We start from the raw sequence: 25,552 nt of genomic DNA, 5'->3' as shown, positions 1-25,552 counted from the left end.
GTAATGCATTTTATGTGCCAAAAACTAAAATAGAAAGCTAGGATTGGTTAAAAATGAATATATTGCAATATTTTTTTGGTATTATTGTAGATTAATACCTTCTCTGTTATCCCTCCCCATCTGACCACCTCTCCAAAATATGTGATTCTACCTTTATAGACAATTGCAATGTGACAACTTGAAAAACTTTAATAAAAGATAAAAATTATTTTAGAATTCAATGTAAAATGATTTCTCATTTTGAATCATTCGAGTGTTTTAGGGGAGTTACCCCCCCCCCTTTTCCTATGATAGATAAATCCTGGGTGTTTTTTTTTTGTTTGTTTTCTAAAAGGCGATTATGCGTGGTTTTAAGAGGGTCTTTGTGCAATTATGAGAAGGTGGGGAGGTTGCCACTCTGACTTTGGGTTAATGATAGGGCTAAGGAAAATTATGTGTGAACATCCTGAAGACTTGAAAGAAACAAAACAAAAACAATTTTAGAATTTAGAGTCGGGGTTGGTTTCACATAAATGTAAAATAATTCACCATTTCAAGACGATCCTAGCGTTTTAGGGGCCCTGTCGGTGGGGCATTAGAATACACTGACTGCCCCCCTGCAGAGGGTAAAAGTCCCTCAATGGAGGTCCTGAATATGACCTTAAACTATATCCAGTGGTGAGGCCCCAGCTTGTGGGCTTTGGGGAGTGTGGAGCCACTCTTTAATTACCATTGCTCCCAGGTCCACTCTGACCCGGAGTGGTAGTACCTGTTAGGGTTCCAACTATGGGTTAAATAGAAACCGACTTGAAAACAACAAATATATTCTATTAAAAATTTTTTCTTAAATCTTTGGATTTGACATTAAATAACCCGAAAAGTGTTGATATGCCGTAAAACAAAAACAACCAACCAACCTAGCGTTTTAGGACAGTCGACCAATTTATTTGGGGGGGGGGGAGATTAATCATGTGCACTTTTCTTTAAACGTTTTTTATGCTTTTTTTTTTTTTTTTTTAATGTTTATATGAGCTCACAGAGGAAGTTTGTTTAGTGGGGAGCTCTGCCACTTGTACTTAGCGTTATTGTTAAGGCTAAAGGTTTTAGGAGGAGGCTTGCCACTCGTACCTAGGATTAGACATAGAATTAAACGAGTTTTTTTTAAGAGGATGTTTGATACCCATTGTGAAACTTTACAAGAATTATGACAAACAGACAAAAATAAATGTTATTTAAAAAAGTGACATCCCTCTAACAGAAAACATGATGCTTGGAAAAATATCAAGTATTTAAATTCTATTTAAATATAAAAAAAAGAAACAAGTTTTTGCTAAAGCTGACAAATTGTTAAAAATTTTGAATTAATGTTATTTCGATTTTTCATGTCTTTTCCTACCGTTGTTATTTTTTAACTGAGCACCTCCTACAAATATGTAAATATTGATTATTTTTTTATTTTATTTTTAATAATCGGGTAGATTAGTTTCCATTCAATAATAATTCACTGAAAACATTTTTTAAGGGACGAAAATTAGAAGTGTGTGTACCGTTCGTACACGTGAACCAAAACATCATATTTCACATTTTGACTTGTTAAAATATTTTAAAATTTACTACTACCCAATTTTAAAAAAATATTTGTATGGTTGATAACAAAATAGCTAAACCTGTAAGAATTTTTTTTATAACCAGATTTTCAATTTAAAAAAAAAAAAAAAATCGATTTGGAATAAAAATAAACAACAAAAACAAATGTCTGTTTACGCCATGTTATCGCTGCTGTTGCTGATTCTGCTACTATCACTAATACTACAGAAGTCTTGATTCAAATTCCTAACGATTTTTTCGGATATTATGTTTTTAAATTGCTACGTACCACAATAGAAAACACTGTCCAATCATCTTTTTAACGAATAAACATAGTAAAAAGATTGTTTTATTTAATAGTGAGTGTCCGAAGAAAATTTTTTTTCAAAACTTTCAATACTCATCATTTTGAAATCTTTTTTTTTAACACAACAAAAAAAAGAGTGGTCAAATGAATTTCAGACACTCGAAATTATTAAAAATGACATCTCTTTTGGCTAATTTCCAAATTTCATTAAAAAATTCTTAACAGAGACACGGTACGAATGTTTAGAAATCGGGGGGGGGGGGTCGTTACAAAATCTTACCGAAAATGCCGTTTTATGATGTTCACATTTTTATCACTTTATTTGCTTAAAACTCTAAAAATATATAATTCATTTGAAAATATATTCATTTCTGAACAAAAGGGTGATAGTTTGAAGACTTAAAGTGCTTTGGTTTTTAAAATATGACTATTTTAGCAGAAACCCCTTGAAATCTGATTATCCAAAGCGTTTTAACGACCATGTGTATTGCTAAAGTAAAGAAAAGCAAGAAAACAGGTTTTGTGAATAAGCAATTGCTTCCTAAGCAGTGGTTTGCACAATTTAGCAGTTTTTGTATGGTTTTGCTTTCATTTCATGAGATATATTTCGTACTGTACTGTAATGCTTCTACTTCAAGATATTTCGGTCTATCGGATCACTGCAAATCATGTCTGGACAGTTGTTTTCATTTTGCTTGTCACATGATACAGGATCAATAACAATTCTGTCTCTAGGTAGGATCACTGTGGATTACATTGGAAAACAATCGGATTGTAATCTGATAGTTATCCAGTTCCTGAATCTACTAGAATTTGGCAATTGGATTAGACCGGGATCGACCCGAAATTACATGCTTAAAAAAACGGGCAATAAATCAATAAGAAGCAACCCATAGAACTATAGCCCTTTATAGCTTTTCTTCCTTTTTTTTTTTTTTTTTTAGGAGTCACCAGATCAAGGCCCGGAGGTCACTCGAGGATAAGGGTTAATGAGTGAACAGAAGTCAATGAGACAATATCGTAGTAATCGTTATAGTGGAAATTTGGTAAATTGGATTACTTGAGGGGAAAGGCTCATCAAGAATTTGTTTACGTTGGACTTGAATATGACCAAATTGTAGTCAGTTGGAAAGCAGGCAAATGGAAGAGTTCCACAGGTGTGCAGTTCTAAGAAAGAAGCTTTGTTCATGGAATCTACGTTTCAGTTTAGGCAAAGATAAAGATTGGAGGAAATTATTGATAGTATTTTCAGCTAGACAAGTGTTTTTCGTGAAAGTTTGGCGCAAGTGGCACTTAGACTAGAGCCCAGACGAATATCTACCATGAAAATAGCAATGAAGCAGAGACAGGCTCGCAGTGTCTCTTCTGTGGGAAAGAGGTTGCAGGGAAGAGAAAAAGGCATCACCCACTAGGCTACAAAGTCTATTTTGAACTTTAAGGCAGGATAAGATCTTTCCAGCAGCTCCTGGCCAGATGCGGCAACAGTACTCCATCTTTGGATGTACCTGGCTCTTATATAGAGAATTGCATCAGTAGTGAGATATCTATCATTTTCCCAGTGACCTTGGCAACAGATTTAATGTACATGTTCCATCTCAGATCAGGAGTAAAGGTCAAGCACAGAAGCTTATCAAAATATGGAGCCTCCCCAAGACGAGAGCCATTCATTTCAATTGATGCCAGATAGGGGATCAGAGCGTTGATGATGTAAAGATAGAAGCTTGGTTTTAGATGCATTAAAATTAACCAGCCACTTCTTTCCCCATTGCACAACATGCTCCAGATCAGAGGAGAGAGAATCAGAGAGAACTTTGTCATTTATGGCCTTTGATGTGTTGCCATAGATGGTAGTGTCATCAGTATAAATGTCTACGAATGATCTTAGGATGTAATTTGGAAGATCATTGATGTAGATCAGGAAGAGAGTTGGGTCCAGGATGGGCCTCTGAGGGACTCTGGAAGTAATATTGTTAGCTTCTGATTTCTGCCCATCAACCACTACTCTGATTAACCTATCAGAGAGAAATGATTTAATAATTCAGAAAACTTTCTAGCTATACTGTAGCTGGAGATCTTGTGAGGTAGACCTTTATGCCATGCCCTATAAAAAGTCTTTTATATGTCAAAAGCAATTGCCCTAGAAAAGGAGGCCCAACTCTCTTCTCCCAAAACACATACTTAAATCATTCGTTGACATCTGTGCTGATGACACAACCATCTATGGCAACACGTCAAAGGCTGTAAATGACAAAGTTCTCTCTGATTCTCTCTCCTTTGATCTTGAACGCATGGTGCAGTGTGGGAAGAGGTGACTGGTTACTTTTAATTCATCTAAAACCAAGCTATCTTTACATCATCAATGCTCTGATCCCCCATCTGGCATGAATTGAAATGGATGGCTCTCGTCTTGGGGAGACTCCATGTTTGACAAGCTTTTGGGTTTGACCTTTACTCCTGATTTGAAGTGGAACACGTACATCAAGTCTGTTACCAAGGTCGCTGGGAAAATGGTGGGGTCCTTCTACCGCTCCAGAATATATCTCACTACTGATGCAATTCTCTATCTATATAAAAGCCAAGTACGTCTAAGGATGGAGTACTGCTGCCACATCTGGGCAGGAGCTGCTAAAAACAGCCTATCCTGCCTTGACAGAGTACAAAATAGACTTCGTGGTTTAGTGGGGAATGCCCTTTTCTCCCACAGGAGAGACGTTGCGAGCCTATCTTTGTTTTATTGTTATTTCCATGGCAAGTGCTCGTCTGAGCTCCAATCTCTGGTCCCTCCTCACCAGTTTTTCGCGATAAACACCCGTCTAGTTGAAACCACTGTCAATAATTTTCCCCACTCGTTATCTGTGCCTAAGTCAAAACCTAGATTCCATGAACAAAGCTTCTTAGAAGTGCATGCCTGTGGAACTCTGTTCCATTTGCCTGTTTCCCACCTGGCTACAACTTGGATGTCTTCAAGTCCAACATAAACAAATTCCTGATGAACCGCCCCTAAATCTCCAATACTAACGATTACTACGATACTATCCCATTGATTACTGTATACACAATTACCCTTATCTCCGAGTGGCTTCTGGGCCTTGATAAGTGGTGACCTTCATGTAAAAAAAAAAAAAAAAAAGCCGTTCTTAACATAGTAAGGTTGGAGGTATTTATACTATGCTGGGGCACGTAGTGATTAAAGTTTTTTTTTGTTATTTATTTCATGCTTCGGTCATAGTTTAAAATGCCCTCTCTTATTTTTGACGACAGATGCCTGGAAAAAAGAAAATGGCATCTCCATTTTCGGCGATAAACTGTAGTAATACAATTTTTAATTATAGACAGGAAAAGAATATTTTTTTTAAAAAGAATAATCGACAATGAACATTTTTTTTTTTTTAGTTTTCGAGTCAGAAATAAAACATCTCAAAGTTAATGCCTTGTAATACACAGATAAGTAAAGAAAGAAACTGTTCAAACGCTATTTAATAGCGAATATATTAATTTCTTTTGTCCTAAAATTTGAGAAGAATTTGATGCAAACTTTTTATGCATGAGTAGATAAAAGTAGTGACAATCACATGAAAATTTTTGTATGCCGTGACAAGCACAAAAAATTCTGTAAACAAATCATTTGTCAACTAACTTATGAACACTTTTAAAGGAGTTAAAACGTATAAACCACATATCCAGTTAAGTTAAAGAATAACTTTTATTTGATTTGTTTTACAGTCCACAGAGGTATGAAAAAGTTGTCAAAAAACAAATATATAACAAATAAATAATAAAGACAAATTTACTCTTTTACCTACTTCGATAAATTTTTGGTGTTGTAAACATTTATTCTGTTAAAAACAAGTAGTGTCAAGCATTACATGAGAACAAGAAAAAATGGCTGCAATGTTGCTTGAAGTCTTGACAATGACTTAAAAATAAAAAATTATATAAAATAGTGATAGAAACTCACCCGATAATTGTCACGGTAATTTGAAGCCGTTAAAATGAAATTGAATTATACAAATTAGTTTGCAAACATTATAATTGTAATCTGTACAAAATTTTATTTTATTTGATATGCTACAAGCCATATTTTGTTAATAATTTCTTTGAATCGTGTCATGGTGGCCATTTTGGATTCCCTGGTCGCCATCTTGGATTTTTCATGATGTTATAATGGCAAATGGTAATGCCCATCAGAATAAATAATTCCTGTGAGAATAAAGCCTTACTTACCATTTTTCTTAACTGTTTTTATGATGTTTCTACTTAAAGCTGTTAAAATAAAACTGGAGTATGCTAATTAGTCTGTAAATTACCAAGTGAGATAGTTGTAAATACAGCCAACTGAACCTTCATAGTATTATGATATGTTCAAAATTTCATCATATCTTAAAAAGATCTGAAGATACAGCTTTTTAAAGATGGATTAGTCTGTAAATTGTTCAAATTTCCTACTATTTTCAGTCACAAGCTTATATACATTTGAATAGGACTGACTTAAGGCAAAATGTCCAGTGAACCACACATTTTTTTATACTTTGAATGGCCATAACTCCAGTTCTAATGGGCTGATTTAAAAAAAAAAACTAAATATATTATTTCTTTGTTTTTTATGCTCTTTTCAATAATGCTTGATTTGAGTTTATTCAATCTAAAGAAAAAAATGGTGTGTTATTGCTTCATGTACATGTGAACTGGAAAAATTTAGTATAATTTATAGACTTTATTTCAGTGTGGTGAAAAAAATGTAATTCCTATTTTAATCTCTAAAATTATTGAAATGGTAATTGAGACTCCCCCCCCCTAATAAAACATTACAAATCAAACAATATGAAATTCGAATTTTCCCTCTCACCCTTATGTATATTAAAACAGAACTGGCTGATAAAAAAATATCTCAGCACCTAATTTTTCCATTAAAAAAAAAAATGAGAACTCTCAGTTGCTGTTAAAAAAAGAAAAAGTAAAAACAGTTAAAAATGAAATTGGCTGATGAAAAATAAAAATATTAGCACCAGAATTTTCGGTATTAAAATTGAGAAATATATCCTGATCACAAAAAAAAAAAAAAAAAAAAAGCTAAAATATTAAAGAAATACTGTAAAATACAGAAACAATTGAAAAAGAATATGTATATGTGCATACCCCTCCACCAAGAAAAAAGCAATGAAATTGTTGCTGTGGAATGACTTGGAATCGAACCTAGTAGTTTGTATCAAAAAGAAAAAACAAAAACAATAAGAAGAAAAAGAGGATGAAAGAAGTACAAGAAAAAGAGGGAAAATGATAGGCATACTACCCACCACACGCCTCTTATAAACTGCTACTCACGCACTTGTAAATAAAGGTTAGTTAGGAAAACAAAAGTTATTTATTAAATCAAAACGTTTGCTCAAAAATTGTTTAATGAGTGTTGCATTAAAAGTGAAGAGAGCAGTGATTATTTGGTGAATGTGTTTTAGATAAATGTTAATTACATGAAATGACAGCATGAAATATTGACAGTAATGATTAAAAAAAAATTATGAAATATTTTTAATGGTGAACCTTGGGAGAGTGATTATGACTTGTTTGGGAGAGTGACTTTGCTCAGAAATATTGTAGGAGTTTACAAATTTGAATGAAACCAAATGATTCTTTTTGGAAAACATGCATCAGTTACTGGCAGGTAGCATAACCATTTGGGATTTATGCATGGCTGTTGTTTATATTCCTATAACGAGGAGAAAATCAAGTTTATTTTATTAGTGTTTGTATAGTTTTATCTGTTAATCACAATCAGACTTTTAATTTGAAAATAACATGGATAAAACCAGAAGTATTCTTTGTTTTAATACCAAACAATTAGATCAATGGCGTAATAATTTAAAAAAAAAAAAAACTACCCCATCAACAGGTAGTGTGTAACAGTTTCCTTCCAAGTGTCTTGTTTATCTGCTTAGGCATGACTTATTACCAACAGCTCTAACATAAGATAAAGAGAGTTATTGAACAGGCCTGCTTTACAAAGTTATAGTTTATGTTTACATATGTGTATTAGGGTCAAGAAGACATGTGAAAACATGCAGTTTTGACATTTTCATTAACTTGATCAGAAATGACAAACTATAAACCTATGTTTGTTTTTATCGCAAAACTGTGATAGTGAATAAGATAAATATGAATCCTATTAATTATTTTTAGGAAACCATGTTTTATACAATAGTATAAAAAGCATATATTTTTAATTACTATAAAATTTTATTCATTGAAGCTTTCAATGTGGAAAATTTTAATTAAAATTAAATTGAAATGCTATACTTCGCCCACAAAATAAAGCTATTTTAAAGTGGATTAATTAACAGTGTGAACGGCATAGATGTTAAAAAATAGGGTAAAAAAAATTTTGTTGAAAAAAAAAAAAAACAGAACTAAATGGAATAGTTACATAATTCAAATAAACATGTCAAAAATCTAATCCTCATAATATCATTAGAAAAAGTGAAGATTAAAATTTATTTACATACTAATTTTATAGAGTTTTACAAGTTTTGTGGGTGTGTTTTTAACACAAAAAACTGATTTATGGAGACTGAAATAAATTGCCATAGTTTGGAAGGGTTTATTCCTAACTAACTAATGAGATAAAAAAAAAAACCAAATAAATAATTAGTGTCAAAATCGAAAATGTACTGCATTGAAACAAACTTTCATGTTTGTTTCAATATAAAGGACAAAAATCTAAAAACAACAAAACAAAAAAAAAATCAAATTACTAGGATGAAAGTAAAAATTGCTGTAGTGCAGATGGATTTTTCTGTAAAAATCCGATGACAGGAAAGGTCAAGTATATTACTGAAATCAAGAAAACAGTTCACTGTCAAGTCTGAAAAGTAAACTTTGTGTCACACTGTGCTGAAGAAATCAAAAGATAAAATATCACTCATAATAGTGGTTTGAAAGTTTATCAGTTTTATAGAAATTGTTGACTAAAATGGAAGGAATTAAACATACTGCTTATGGAAAATGGCATCAATTATGCAAAAGGAAATGAAAGTTTCAAAAAATGGTGTACATTCAAGATACATGTGAATGTAATAACTATAGTTATTAATAAATGCGTAAAATAGTTTGAATGCAGAAATATTTTAGTATATTTTTTAGAAATTTTTATGTATGAATAGTTTTCTATTAGTTGGGGAAAATGTAATTAATATAAATTATCTGGTAATGATGTAATTGTTTAATGAAATCTGGAGATTGAGATCTTCTTTATAGCTAAAGTGGACATCTATGGATTTGAACAATATGAAAAATGTATGAAATAATTTTAGTGTAGTAATATTTGGTATATCTATATAATATTTTGGTATATTTATATAATTATAAAACTCAGATGACCTTGTAACGCATGTTGTAACCCAACAACTTTTTACGACTTCCAGTTGTGCATGCGTACATAAACATAAACCCATAACAGCATAAACAAATAAACACAAATTGCTACTTTTGCAGAATTTGACCTGCGCACTGAAATATTAACGTTATTATTTAGAAATTATTATTTAACATGGGAAGGGTGGGATGTTTTGCAACTATTCTGTATTACAACTATACTGTCACGATTTTCTTACAAATAAATCAACTTTGACCCGTTGACAGCATATTGTTTTACTGTGTACGCCTTCAGTGTCCCAATTGTTTTTTTTTGTTGTTGTTTTTTGCGTTTAAATTATCCAAATAAACAATTGTTAATACTTTCTGCATTTTTTTTTACATCGTTCATTTCTGTATTACGTTTAAGTTATTTTAACACAATTTTCTTACAAATAAATCTACTTTAACCCGTTGACAACCATAAGAGCATTTCACAACATATTATTTTACTGTGTACGTTTTCAGCGTCTCAATTGTTTTTTTTTTTTTTTTTTTTTTTTTTTTTTGCATTTAACTTAAATTTGCATTTAAAGTTAAATTCAAATTTTGACATTATGGTATCTGTTCAGTGCACATTTACCTATAATTATGGCAAACCACTTATAATTCAATGGCTGTAAGTTTTTTTTTTTTTTTTTTTTTTTCAAAAATAAACAATTATAAACAGAACGATTCACAGAAATCTATCTTTATTCTTTTTTCATTTTAATATACTTTCATAGAAATGTTTCTGCTATGTCACAAAAAACAATTTTTATGTCACAAGTGTCACACTCATACATTAATTCCATAGCTAATATAACATACTGACCCAATGGGTACGGGTAGTCTAGTTATTCATAAATTTTTACAGCAGTTGAAAAAAATATAATTTTTTTTTAATGCATTAAATGTTCTTATAGTATTTTTTTTTTTTAATTACATTTTCACCTCAAACAAGACACAGTGCCACTTTGATATAGGGGACTACTATCAGGGACATAAATTACAGGGATATGTAGGGAGTTGAGCATTATTGCATTACACAAATACTCAAATACACGTTCACACAATGAACATTTTAACTTGCAATACACATTAAATTAGCAATACACATGAAAAATTGAAATAGCTTAAAATATTTCAATATTGGTATATATAGAAAGAGCTTGATGAGCTAAGAAAGAATCTTTTTAAATTTTTAAAATCTGATTAAAATTAAGGAAGTTATGACTATTTTTGTGCCTCACATGTTTGGATATTTTTCCCTCTTTAAGACCATATGCGTTTCGTCACATTTTTTAAACTACTTTTTCAGTAAAATTGTCATATCTTTGTTAAAACACAAGATTAAGCAATGAAATTTACCATATAAGTGTATTTTTGTACAAAGAATCAGAATATGCAACTGAAAATCTCCAAAATTTCATGGTTTCCAAATAATCTGCAGTAAATGTGCATAAATATGCTGCAATTCCTTAAAAATGCCATGTATCCATAAACAGAAAAGAAGTTGGAGAACTCAAAGTTGAATTGTAATGTGCTTTATGTACAAAAAACTTAAATCTAAACATAGGACCATTTAAAAATGAATATATTGCAATATTTCTTTGGTATTATTGTAGATTAACACCTTCTGACCACCCCTCCAAAATGTGATTCTACTCTTTTAGGCAATTATGAAATGCCATGAAAAACTTTAATGAAAGATAAACAAATTATTTTAGAATTTAATGTAAAATAATTCCACATTACAAGTCATTCTAGCATTTTAGGGCAGTTAACTGTTTTTTTTTTTTTAGTGGGAGATAAATCCTGTATGCTTTTTGTTTTATTTTTTTTAAGATGATTATGTGTGGTTTTATATTTTTAGACGATTATGTGTGGTTTTGCAGTGAGAATATGGGGTGGGTTGCCATTCGGACTTTGAATTAATTGTAGGGCTAAGGAAAATTATGTGTGAACATATTGAAGACTTGACAGAAACAAAAACAACAAAAACAATATTAGAGGGGGGGCGGTTAGTTTCACAAAAATTTAATTTCAAATAAATATCTTACAGAAAGTTATATATATATATATATATGTATATATATATATGTGTGTGTGTGTGTGTGTGTGTATATTCGACAGGTAAATAAGTCAGCAAATGTTATATTTAGTTTTAATTTAATAAGAAACTGCGTTACGAAATTTTGAAGAAAATTCTATAAATTTGTTGATTTCTATTTTTGAGGTTGAAGGTGTTTATTCCATAGGCCGTTTATACTACGCTGGGGCAGGTTGTAAAAATACCTTTCGTTTAATAAGTAGAAAAAAATAACGGGGTTTGTATTACTGTACACATATATTCGAAAAAGTTATCAAAAAGCAAATATATAACAAATAAATGTTATCAAAGGCAAGATAAGTTACTTTTCTACCTAACTGGATATGTTTTTAGTGTTTTTATTTAATGTAACATGTTTATTCAGCTCGAAAAACAGACAGTGCTTACCGATGTATTGGAAAGTTAAAAATAGTTGCCGACTATCTCTTTCACATGGTAAGTTTGGGAAAATGAGTTAAAAATAAAAAACTAGTCAAAATGCTGTTAAAAACCTGCCGAATATATATCCGCCTATGTCACGGTAACATATATTGAGTGAGTTTCTAACAGTATTTTGTCTAGTTTTTTATTTATAATTCATTTTCCCAAAGAGAGTCTGCCGCCATTTTAAATTTTCGAATACATCGGTAAACACTGTTTTTCGAGCTGAATAAACATGTTACATTAAATATAAAGACTAAAAACATATCCAGTTAGGTAGAAAAGTAACTTATCTTGCCTTTGATTACATTTATTTATTATATATTTGTTTTTTGACAACTTTTTCAAATCTATGTGTACACTAATACAAACAAGATTTTCATACATCTTTTGATTTGGAAAAAACATTTGTGACTGTTCGCAGTAAAACATTGTTTTAATTCGCTGTTCAAAACTAATGCAATGAATAAAAGTGCATGCAAGCTATATATCTACAAAAGTTTTTGTTTTTTTAACCATGTTTTTAAATTTGACCAGAAATGTGAGAAATTATAATGGATTCATAATGCCGAATTGGTTGGGATTGTTGTAATTATACATTCTGAAAACCGAATAGTTCTAAACTAATGTTATTCTGATAACAAAATAGTTCTAATTAAACATATCAGAACATTTGTATTTATATTTTCATGTTTTTCTTAATTCGTTTGTGAATAAAAATTAAAGAACGCGTGTTGTTTATACTGTGCTATGACTAATACTACAGCTACTGCTCCTAATACTAAATTAATTTGACCAAATTCGAGAAATAGAAACATTTTTTTTTTTTTTTCGGGTAGGTCCTTTTAAATTATTGTCAATTACCGCGGTCCTCCTCAAGATAGAATAATACTTTTAATTGATAAAGATAGTAAAAAGAATGATTTACTTACTAGTGGGTGTCCGATTAAATTTTTTTTCAAAATGTTTGATACTCGTCATATTAAAGCCTTATTTTTAACACGCCAAAAAAAAAAAAATGGTCAAAAATATTTTGGACACTTGACAGTATTAGGATTAACACCTCTTCTGATTGTTTCCTAAATTTCAGGGCGAAATTCTTCATACAATCATGGTACGGGCCTTTAGAAAACAGGGAGGGTCATTACAAAATCTTACCGAAAATGCCATTTTATGACGTTCACATTTTTATCACTTTATTTGCTTAAAACTCTTAAAATATATAATGTACATTCATATTTATTAATTCATTTGAAAGTATATTCATTTCCGAACAAAACAATAGTATTTTGAAGTCTTTGGTTTGAAAAGTATGACTATTTTAGAAGAACTACCTTGAAATCTGTGATTATCCAAAGTGTTTTTTTCGTCTGTGTGTATTACTACTTCCATTCACTCCAGCTTCATCCAAACACGTTTATATATATATATATATACACTAGCTGTACCCTGCCACGCGTTGCAGTGGCTCTATTTGGTGTAATGGAAAAATTTAATAAAAGAGAAAATGCATGTTTCTTATATTAGTACAGCAATCCACTGCAAAAAGTGAAAAAGGCGAAACTGAAAAAAATGGTACTCTTGCAGAATTTGATCTGGATCCTCGAGAGTTTCTGTCAATCATTCATGTTTTGGACTTGACCAACAATCAGTGGATGAAGCCGAATGTAGCAAAAATGTTGAAACGCTAAATGCTTTTTTTTGTTGTTGTTGTTTTAAAAAATGTGAGTTAGTAATTAATATTTGGTTGATGGTGGGGGGGGGGGTTACTATACACAGATTCGAAAAAGTCGTCCAAAAACAAACAAATGAAAGCAAAGGTAAGGTAATTTACGTTTCTACCTAATTGGATAATTGTTTAGTGTTTTTATGTAATGTAAAATGTTTAATTGGCTCAAAAAACAGAAATGGTCGCGAATTCTGTTGAATACGTTAAGTTTGGGAAAGTAAGTTGAAAACTAAAAACTATACAAAACAGTGTCTGAAACTCACCGAACATATGTTACCATGACATAGGCTGGCATAATCGGTAGGTTTCTAACAGTATTTTTTATAGTTTTTTTAGTTTTAACTCACTTTCTCTAACTTAAAGTAATCAACAGTGTCCACCACCATTTGTAGCTTTCAAATACACCAATAAACACTGTTTTTCGAGCCGACTAAACGTTACATTAAATGAAAAGGGTTTATATTACTAAACACAGATACAAAGAAGTTGTCAAAAAATAAATATATAACAAATAAATGTTATCAAAGGCAAGAAAAGTAAGTGTTCTACCTAACTGGATAAGATTTTAGTGTTTTTATGTAATGTATAATCGGTTCAAAAACATTCAATGTTTATCGGTATATCTGAAAAATACAAATGGCGGCAGACTGTATCGAACACGTTTAGTTTGGGGAAATTTTGGGAAAATGAGTTTAAACTAAAAAACTATACAAAATACTGTTAGGAACTCGCTCAATATATGTTACCATGATGTAGGCTGGCATATAATCGGTGGTTTTAAACTTTTGCTCGATACAGGTGACGACTTTTAAAAATCCCTTTTAGTGATTACCTGGTTTGAGGATATTTGTACAACTAAACGGCAAATCTGCTCAAAAAAATCCGGTATTATTTTACTTTAAGGCCCGTTTCACGTTCATATATAACGAAATATTTTATTGTAGATTTCGGTGTGCTAAAAACGAATCTGCAAACCGTTTACGTAGCAAAAAAAGTTTTCATGAAATTACTTTTTCGAAAAGTGGGTGATCACTTCTCAATCTAAATTTAACTTAGAATGAGCACCCACTTTCTGGCCACCTGAGAGAGGGGCATTTTTCTGTTTCTTGGCTAAAAAGTTTTTTGATTTCTTTTGCATGGTAATAATCCCTGAACTCTGGGACTATTTTCCATTTAACAGCCGTAGCCTTCGTTTACGCTATGCGTAAGCATAAACGAAAGCTGTTTAGCCAATAAACATGGGAAAAAATCCCCCCTCTTTCAGGTGGCTAGAAAGTGGGTGCTCATTTTAAGTTAAATTTACATGGAAAAGTGATCACCACTTTTTCGAAAAAGTAATTTCTTCATATCATAAAAACTATTTTTTTGCGACGGAAACGGTTTGCAGATTCGTTTTTAGCACACCAAAATCTACAAAAAATTTTTTATTATTTACGAACGTGAGACGCACAGCCCTTAATGGAAAATTATATCAAAAATCCGGGGGAAAATAGTTTTCAATAAAAACAGCAAATGAATTCGATAGAAAAAAAATGGATGCTATTTTTTTTTTCTTTCTGTGTGTTTCTTGGCTAAAAAGTCTTTTTGTTTGATTTCTTTTGCATGGTATTAACCCCTGAACTCTGGGACTATTTTCCATTTCACAGACGTAGCCTTTGTTTATGCTATGCGTGAGCATAAACGAAAACTGTTAAATATGCATTCGCGTACCAAACTGCCTTGTCAAAAAAACCTTTAAGCCAATAAACACGAAAATAAATGCCCCTTCCTCAGGTGGCCATAAAGTGGGTGCTCATTTTAAGTTAAATTTAGATGGAAAAGTGATCACCCACTTTTCAAAAAAAAAAATTTCTTCAGATCATGAAAACTATTTTGGTACTCCTTGGGCGTTGAGTTCCATGGCGACCCGCAGAATTATTTAATGGTCGTTCCCTTAGTACCCCCCCCTAGTCAAGGCTAACGCATGCGCACGTAACATTTTAATTTATTTACTTACGTGGTGGAGTTTCTATACTGATAGGTTTTTTGAAATTTTTTCACTGGATTATTATTGATTGAACACTAACCAGATTATGAAAAAAAATTGAAAAAAAAAAAATCATTTCAACATTTGAAAGGGGTACTCACTTTTTAGTTACCACGTTCTGGTAAATCGGTCACTTTTTATTTATTTATTTTTTTTTTTTCTAAATACGGAAGTGTCTTCGGGAGATATAAAATGGTCGCATGTTGACGAAGCAATGTATCGGGAGGCGTACGGGATTAAAAATTATTGGTAAATTTTTAGATTAGGTCCACCTCCACCTCCTCAATTTTCTTTGAAATGACGACTTGAAATGGTTTTCGACTATGCTGAATACGAAAATCGCATCGAAATTTTGCAGAAATAAGTAGTTATCAAGATATAAAAAGTTGTATTATGCATTGTAATCTTTGGCGGCCATCTTTTTTATGTGTGTGTATTTGTTTATGGCGCGTGTGCACGTAAAAAGATGGCCGCCGAAGAATACAATGCATAATACAACTATTTATTTCCGCAAAATTTCAATGCAATTTGCGTGTTCAGCATACTCGGAAACCTATAAATGTCGTCATTGAAAGGAAAATTGTGGAGGTGGACCTAATCTAAAAAAATACCAAATTATTAAACATTTCTCCAGCATGTTAGTGAAATTTATAATACTTTAAAAAAAATTAAAAAGAAACAAAACAAAAGTTTTGAAAAAAAACTCACCTTTCACAAAAACAATTTAAAAAAAAAAAAAAAAACACAAACTGACTAAATAAGTAAAAAAAAATAATAATTAAAAATCTCGAAACTTTATTTTCATGAAAACAATAAAAAAAGTCCTGTTCTATTTTTTTTTCTTTGAGAAACAAATATATTTCTGACTTACAAATGCGGTAGAGACTCATTATTTTTACTTTCTATGGTTTTGATATACCGCGTTTTTATTGCTTACAAAATGGGTGACTGATTTATCAGAACGTTGTAACTAAAAAGTGAGCACCACTTTCAAATGTCGAAATAATGATTTCTTTTTTACATTTTTTTTTTTTTTAATATGTTTAATTAGTGTCCAATCAATAATAATGCAGTGAAAAAAAATTCCAAAAACCTATAAGTATAGAAATTAAGCATGAGAGTAATGTTTGTACAACAACGTCGCCTTTCGCACTTTTACAAACATTTTTTAAAAAAAGTAACTAAACCATTTATTGATAATTTGTCACGTGTACAAACATTTATTTACTTAACTCCTTTCATGAATAAGAAAAGTTTTACTCTTTAAGAATAATAAAAGGAAAAAGTTACTGAACATTTATAAAAGGACTTCTTTTCATGAAGGCCAGAGGAATAGTTGGCCGAAAATTCGTGAAACAACAACTAATAAAGATGAGAATAATAGTCCGCAATAAATAAAAATGGTGCTAATGCAGAGAGCGATCCGCGCTATTTTTTAAATCATATTTCCACGTTTAAATAACGTTTTATGATGTTTTTTTTTTTTTTATTTATTCAATTGTAAGGTACAGAATAGGTACAAAACATCCTTACCTCCCCATGTTAAGAATGACTTTTTAAATAATAACATTATTTCAGCACGGATCACTCTCTGCATGAGTAATCTTATATAGAAAAACAAAAAAAAAACTCAAAAGCAAGCAACAAACTTTTTTTTTTTTTGGCCTTATATAATAAAGAAAAGATGTGTAAATTAAAAAATTTGGAAGATAAACAAATGAAATATGTTTTTTTTTTGTTTTATTTTTACTTATCGAGTTAACAGAAAATGAAACCTTTCGTCAATTCGTGGCTGTGAAATGAATCGAACCGGAAGTTCAGTTTTATCAACAGAACAGATTCGCAGAAACGATTAAATAAATATATTTATTTTATTTAATATTTTAATTTTAATTAGGTAAATTTATTTTAATAACATAAAAACATACCTCGACTCTAAAAATGGGTTGTCTGAAAATTTCAAATAAATTGGTAACGTATAAACATGGTTTTATTTGTTTAGAACGAACCAACTTTACATTTTATATATATATATATATATATATATGTATATGTCCATTTATGGTCACAAGACAATCTTCTCAGGCATTATCTTCTTTTTTCTTTAGTAAGAGTTAAAATGTATTTGTTTACCAAAACCTTGTTTTTAGGGGAAGGAGAATGAGGTGAAAAGGCCAAGTAATAATAAAAATGGTGTTGTAGTTGGGACTCTAAGACTGAATACTACACTTTGAAATATTTATTTGCATAAAATGTAAAAAATTACAGGTTGAACAAATTATGCTAATCAAGACAAATGGAAAATGGGTGTCATTGGTCATCCTTGGACTCAAATATTTAAAATTGTCTATTCTATTCTTAACTAGAAATATCTCAGTCACCACAATACCACATTCACCACAAATAAACTTAAGATAAACCCAAATTTGAACAAGTTTTATTGAAACCTAAATATTTTCAGAGATTACATTTCATTGGCGAAAGAGGCAGGGAATGAACAAAAAACAGCAAAAACTTTAAATTGGAGTCGAATGTAGTGTGGGAGAAAAAGAGAAATGCGAATTGTTGAGGAATGGGTGGAATCCTTCCAAGATGAGTGCAAATTGGAGATAAAAACTAGAGACGAAAAGAGATAAAAATGGGAAGTGGGAATATTGGAAGCTTTCTACTTCCAGGAAGGGGTGAATCCATTTATTAGCTAAGAGTCTAAAAGCTTTAAACCTTACCTAAAGGGCTGGGATTCGACAAGACCAGAAACCGTGTGCACCATACTCACCTGAGCATGGTGCATACGGTTTCTGGTTGGAAACACATACTCATATTTGACTCCTCTTCTCAAACACAAGCTTGCCACTTTTATCCACCATCTTTCAAACTCTGAGGAATGTAATGTTTTTCTATCACATCTAATCTCGACCTTCAGCTGGTGCTGATCAGCAAAAGATTAAATTCTTTGGTCGATTCTCAGGTGCAACCTTCACGCCACCATCTGTGCTACGGCCAGTATTGTGAGAAACACCATCTGTTTTTCCTTGTACGCCGGCAACCGTTGTTGTTGATAATGTATGAAATGTTTAGTGGCGAAGATGGTCAGGATCGATACGAGCTATTACCTTGTTTACATACCCCAGTACCGTCAGAGTTTGGGGCATTCAAAGCTGTACTCAGTCGTTTTGTCTTTAAACAAGCCACAGTGGGTACACCCAGACAAATCCACTAATTTGGAACTGTAGAGTGGTAACGCATTTTTGGCCAATTGACGTGACCAGTTTGACTTTTTGTGGCCAGTCAATAATACCAAAACTGTATACACTCACAGGCATGACTAGTTGGTTAATGGCTTTTACCTTGTTTTTATTTGTAAACTCAGTTTTACAAATTTCCCTATCACATCTTGGCATGCTCAATGGAATTGTTCTCTTCTAGGCCAAGATATTTGTATTATTCCTGCTCTTCTAGGTTTTTGATATCAATATTTTCATAAAAACTGCATGGTTTCAATTTAAATATTCCCAACTCTGATAGCGTACTTTGCACATTTGTCATCCCAATAGAGAAGGTATGTACGACCTGCAACTTGAGTCAACTTGAATCAGTGTCTGAGCTAGCATACAGCTTGTCATCCATGAAGAGTAGTTGGTTTACTCTTTTGTTTAGTCATGCTAGCGACTCTAACTTAGGTTGTAAGGAAGCCATTTTATATTCAATATTTTACTAGATTTATTGCCAGTTATTTGAAAAATTCTTCTTTGGATCTTGATGTCAGGAATTGTTATTGTTCCATTAAAATAAATACATATTAGATACATTTGAAGCCAAAAAAACACATTATTACAAAATAAACAAATATTTTGTTTGAAATTTATAAATATATTTTGAAGATACACTTCATCATCAGTATGTCTTTTTTATTTTTTTTTTATTTTATTTTTTTTGCTATATTGTTGTTGGAGCATGGAATCAGTAACAAAATAAATATCTGTTTATTTTGTAATAATGCGTTGTTTTGGCTTCAAATATATCTAATACATATTTATTTTATTCAAACTCGACCAGCGCTTCTATCCAAAGAACACAAACGCTAACATTGTTCCATTAGTTTGGTTTAATACCATGATTATTTGCCACATAGTTATATGTACAGCCATAGTTTCTTTGATTACCTGCCGAATCTTAACCTATCACAGTAGCCACATGTGGGAGACACTATCGTATACCTTTTGGTAATCAATCCAAGCCATGCTGAGGTTCCTCTGCTTCCTCCTACAGTCCTCAAAGATGGTCTTATTAATCGACAAATGGTTCTTGGTACTTAAACATTTCCTTATGCACCTTACTCGTTCTTTTTCTAAGTCTACTCCAAAGGAGAGGTATTCATAGATGCTATCTGCAACCAGGTTATTGAAGAGCTTTTAGATTATAGTGAGACAGCAGATAGGTTTGTATTTACTAGGGTCTTGTGTCTTACTCGTTTTAGGTATGAGGGTTGTCTCACTTTTTAACAACTATGCTGGTATAACCTCTTCACTCTTCAATAGTTTGATGGTTAAACTACTATAATGACTCTATAGTGCTGTTAATTGCTTAAGTCAGAAATTGGGTAGATTGTCTATACTGTGTGCTTTTTTTTAAATTCTGGAATTTATTCAGCTTTTATTTTATCATTCTAACTGTTATCTTTGGTTATGACATTTCTGGCTTGTTTCCCTTGCTTTCAGCCACATCCAAGATCGGTCACTTCATTGTAGGTACCCTCATTCTCAAACAAAGCCTCCAGTAATCCTGCAGCCCTTGTGTTTCAGGCAGCTTGTTAGTGTATACTGAAATTATTTTCTTCTTTAATCTATATTTTTTTTTTTTTTTTTTTTTTTTTTTTTTTTACCAAGGAGTCACCACTTTCAAGGCCTGAAGTCTACTTGAGGATTAGGATTAACGAGTCAATGGGAAAATGTCAGTAAGCGTTAGTAGTGGGAATTGGATAAATTAGATTACTCAAGGGGACAGCTTATCAAGAACTTGTTTACATTGGGCTTGAAGACAACCATATTGTAGTCAGTTTGAAAGTAGGAAAGCAGAACAGAGTTCCACAGGTGTGTTATGAAATCTGACAATACGCATTATGGCTTATTCGGAAACAAGTCAGCGATTTCATTATATCCATAAAGATGTTTTTCTGTAATTTCCACATTACTTCATTTTTACTATTATTTTTTAACATCTTATATTGCTAGAATGTTTTCAGTTTATTAAATAATTCTACAATTTCATTCTTTACCTAATATTAAACTGATTTTCTTTATCACTGAAAATCTGAAATGTATTTGGAAACATTTGAAGTATACTTCCTTCTACTTTAAAAAATGCAAACAAACATATCAACAATTTAAAAGCTCCTAAACAGTTAGTGTTGCATAGATATTGTTATATTTAATTTTTGTTGTTATTTACTCATTAAAATTTGTTTTATTATTCTAAATTCGTACTGACTGAAAATCCAAGTAGCTTTTTGTAAAACCAGTATATTTTTTTTAATAAAAACTGTTTTCATGTTTGTATATTTAAAAGTACATTCTTTCTCTTTGTCAGATATTTACATTGTTGCAACAGAGAATGGCCAACAATTTGTTCTCAAACTGCAGAGGTAACTATTTTGGAATACAATTATTTAACTGCACCTTTGGATGTATTACAAAAACAGACATGGTTATATTTCATTTTGAAATATAATTCAAAATAATAAAACAACAAAAGAAAAAGTATGTCAAGTGGATGCAAGAATTTTTGAAATGTCCAAATGATTAGTAATAATCCGCAGAGATCTCATTAAATTATAAATTAACAAAGAAGTAAAAATCTACATATGTAAATTTAGCAGCCAATCGTGTGCATGAATGAAAAGCCGTTTAGCACAAAACTGTATCCGGTGTCAGTGAAACACCTTCCATACAAAAAATATTTTCAAACTGATTTTGTTTCAGAATAACATTTTCCCATTAAAAATCTAAAAAGATTTCAGTGATTAAATAGAAATTAAAGTTTCAAATCTATAAAAGGCTATTATAAATGGCAAGCTGGAGGAAGTAAAATGGACTAAATGGTCTATATCTGAAAAAAAAAAACCATCAATAATGATTCATCCCAGAAATATTATCAAATATATATTCTTCTCTAAAATTGAAAACATTTTTAATTTACCATATTGAATTGCAGCAAAAATATTTCTACACACAATCTTTAGAAAAGAAACACAAAAAATAAGAAACAGTGTCTTCCATTGAGAAAAAAATGCTTTTTGTTTAATTAAAAAATAATCCAATCTGATCGGCACTTTTAGAAATTGACCAGAAAATTTAAAGTAAAAGCAACTACTTTGAATTTTTAAAGATTTTTGATTAATTAATTTGTAAGTCACTAAGCAAAAGAAATTTTATTTTTTCAGTGGAAATAAGTCAATTCAATTCTACCAAATCAAGAAAGTGTTGATATATTAATTTGTGTGTGTCATGTAGAGGAGCAAAACATCACATGTAAAAGTATAATTAGGATGAGTAATCTTTATGTCTACTATGTTCTAAATTTCATAAAATCTGTCCAATTTTAAAGCGATAAGAAAATTTATTTTCAAGGTAGGGTGTTGGTCTGTCCTCTTTTGGTCTTCTAAAAATATGCATCCTATAAAATGTTTAAATAGGAATACACATGAAAAAATTTAAATGGCTTAAATATCTCGATAATGGCATGTATAGAAAGAGCTTGATAAGCTAAGAAATAATCTTTTTAAAATTTTTTAAATCCGATTAAAATTAAAGAAGTTATAACTATTTTTGTGCTTTGCATGTTTGGATATTTTTCCCCTTTTTAAGACCCTATTGTTTTAACATTTTTGGAACTTATTTGATTTATGATTCAAATTTTGTGCAAATCAAAGATATTTGAATTTTTTGGAGGTCAGGGAATTATTCAAACCCATGAGAAAACATTGTGAATAGTGTGCTGATTACGAAATGTCATTTTTTTTTTTTTTTTATATTTAAAATATTTTTTTTTTTTTACAAGATTAATCATATTTAATTCTCTAGGAGAACTAGAGTGGTTAGAGTATTTGTAATGTAAATCAATTGTAAAAGTGATATTCACCTGAACGTTCAATTCTAAGTTTAGATGATTGAAAAATACAATTGCGAATTACCTAGCTGATGGAGCAAGAGCATACTACCCCCGTAAAATAAATAAAAGGTGAAATTCTGTCCAAATTCCTAGGTTCAACAAGATACACCTGAAGGTCAGAGGTTACATCGACCGAAACATTATGGAAATCACACTCCAGATGAGAACAGTAGTCTGATGAATCCAAATATTATGTTTGATTCTCTAATTCATACTAACATCTTTGTTAGTCAATAAGTCAAAGGCCTGATAAATAGATGGTGCCATGAATAAAAAACCCATAGGATATTTTTTTATGAAAGTCTAATATAAAAATTTGAGCCAAATTGGATTATTGGTTTACAAATTAGTTATTTAAATGAAGTTACTGATGAAAACTTTTTTTTTTTTTTTTTTTACATAGGCATCACCACATTATCAAGGCCCAAAGGCCACTCAAGGATAAGGGTTAAAGAGTGTACAGTAGAAATTGGACAATATAGTAATCATTAGTAATGAAAATTTGGTAAATTTGATAACTTATATGGAACGGCTCATCAAGAACTTATTTACTTTAGACTTGAACACAACCATATTGTAGTCAGCCGGAAAGCAGGAAAACGGAAGACAATTCCACAGGCGTGCAGTTCTAAGAAAGAAGCTTTGTTCATGGAATCTACGTTTAGGTTTAGGCACAGATAAAGAGTGGGGGAAATTATTGATAGTGTTTACAGCTAGACGAGTGTTTCTTGTGAAAGTTTGGCGAGGGGGGACCATAGATTGAAGCTCAGTTGAACACTTTCCATGAAAATAACGATACATCAGAGACAAACTCGCAACATCTCTTCTGTGAGATAGAGGTTGCAAGGAGGAGAAAAGGACATCTCCTACGAGGCTACCTGGACACGAGTCAAAATTATATATATATATATATATATATATTTAAAATGTAATTATCCACTGACACGTGTTTCGTCGTCTACAACTCATCAGAATGGCTATATATATATATATATATATATATATATATATATATACTTTCAAAACAAGGGAAAAATCTGAATGTTGAGAAAACGTTACTTTCTATTGAGAAGTACTGTTCAAGGAGTTGTCAAGTTTTATTCAGATTCTGCTCAGTTAGAAACAATGCTTAAGTGGTTGTATGCTTTAAATGTGGTTGTACAAACATATCTAGTGCATAATGCTTAGGTTGCCCTTATTCGACAGTTGTCCTGGAAAAATCAAAAACATAAATTAAAAAGTTGTGTGAGATAGCAGAAAAGTTGAATATATCAGAAATATATATTTTGTGTAGGTATGTGCAAAATGAATGACGATGCTCAAAATGTATAAACATTTTGACCCTACCCTTTACTTAAAAATTCACCAAAAATCAGGAAATTAACCAATTGTAATGAAATTTTCAGTATTTATCAAATAATGATCACAGAATATAATGAACCCATTATTTGTATTTAAATCTTAGTGGAAATGTATTATTTCAGTTAAACAAAAAATACCTTTACTAAAGTTATGGTTTTCAGTAGTAAAAAAAAAATGCATGATTTATTTATTTTTTTTTTTTAATGAAAATAAAGCATCGTAAATTATAACAATTAAAAAAATTATTTAATTTTTATTGGAACACTAGCAGTTCAGCCCAACTTTGCTCAGGCCTTATGTATTGTTCATAACTTTATGTGCATATATATATATATATATATATATATATATATATATATATATATATATATATATTGAGCCATTCTGATGAGTTGTAGACGACGAAACACGTGTCAGTGGATAATTACATTTTAAATATATATATATAATTTTGACTCGTGTCCAGGTAACCTACATCTAAAATTTCAAGTGTTTAGACCCAAAATTGGTTGAGAAGTTTGGTAGAGTCTACAAAGGCCAACTCTTTCAACTTTTACTTCTTGGCAGCCAAATTTTCGCCCCAAAACTGATTAAAAAAACTTGCTGCATGTTTCAATACCCTTTATGTAAAATTTCAAATGTTTAAACTCAGCATTGGCTGAATAGTTTGCTAGAGACTGCAAAAGTCAAATCTTTTTAAATTTGAGCCCTTGGCAGTCAAATTTTCAGCCAAAAGCTGATTAAATAGCTTACCTTATGTTTGAATACACTTTATGTAAAATTTTAAATGTTTAGATCCAAAATTGGCTGAGTAATTTGGTACCTCTGCAGTTGCAGAGGTACCAAATTTTTTTTTTAACTTTGATCCATGTCCAAGTAACCTACATCTAAAATTTCAAGTGTTTAGACTCAATATTAGCGGAGAAGTTTGGTAGAGTTTTCAAAGAACAAATCGTTGAACTTTGACCCCCTTAACAGCCAAATTATTGGCCAAAAACTGATTAAAAAGACTTTCCCAGATCCCAATCTCCTTATGTCAAATCTCTAGTCAGTAGACTAAAAATTGACAGATTAGTTTGGTACACACACACACACAGACAATTTCACTTTTATAGATATATAAACTAGCAGGGCTACCCGGCGTTGCTCGGGACCGTATAAACAATGAAAAAACAAAAGCAGATATTGAATATATGTTTTATTCTTAGGGGAGTGGAATCTTTCATCTCTATGTATTATTTGTTTTATCTACCCTAGGACTGGTATTGTTCATGTTTTATCCCTAGCGTAGGTAATTTACAGCATGTATATGAAATTGTTTTACCTTAGGGAGAAGAGAACAGGTAATATACAACATAATGTGTCTATATTACATCCCTGGCAACGCCTAGAAACCAGCTAGAATATGTATTTCAGTCAATCTTTATTACATCCTGGGCTATGCCGGGAAACCAGCTAATCTCTATTTAGTGACTTGAC

General features: G+C 31.2%; 1 protein-coding gene across 1 annotated transcript in view; it reads left to right on the top strand.

Annotated features, from left to right (window-relative positions):
- LOC145239860 (serine/threonine-protein kinase RIO2-like) overlaps positions 1 to 25,552 on the top strand; it is a 246,651-nt gene that overhangs the window by 41,177 nt on the left and 179,922 nt on the right. The window contains exon 3 of the mRNA XM_080103421.1: positions 21,131 to 21,185. Within this exon, the coding sequence (XP_079959547.1) occupies positions 21,131 to 21,185 (55 nt within the window). The remainder of the gene's footprint in view (positions 1 to 21,130; positions 21,186 to 25,552) is intronic.

Source organism: Euprymna scolopes, chromosome 19 (genome assembly GCF_053919585.1).
Source record: "Euprymna scolopes isolate OS-2025 chromosome 19, ASM5391958v1, whole genome shotgun sequence".
Lineage (NCBI taxonomy): Eukaryota > Metazoa > Mollusca > Cephalopoda > Sepiida > Sepiolidae > Euprymna > Euprymna scolopes.
The sequence above is the reverse complement of the archived record's forward strand: the minus strand, read 5'-3'. Positions and strand labels throughout refer to the sequence as shown.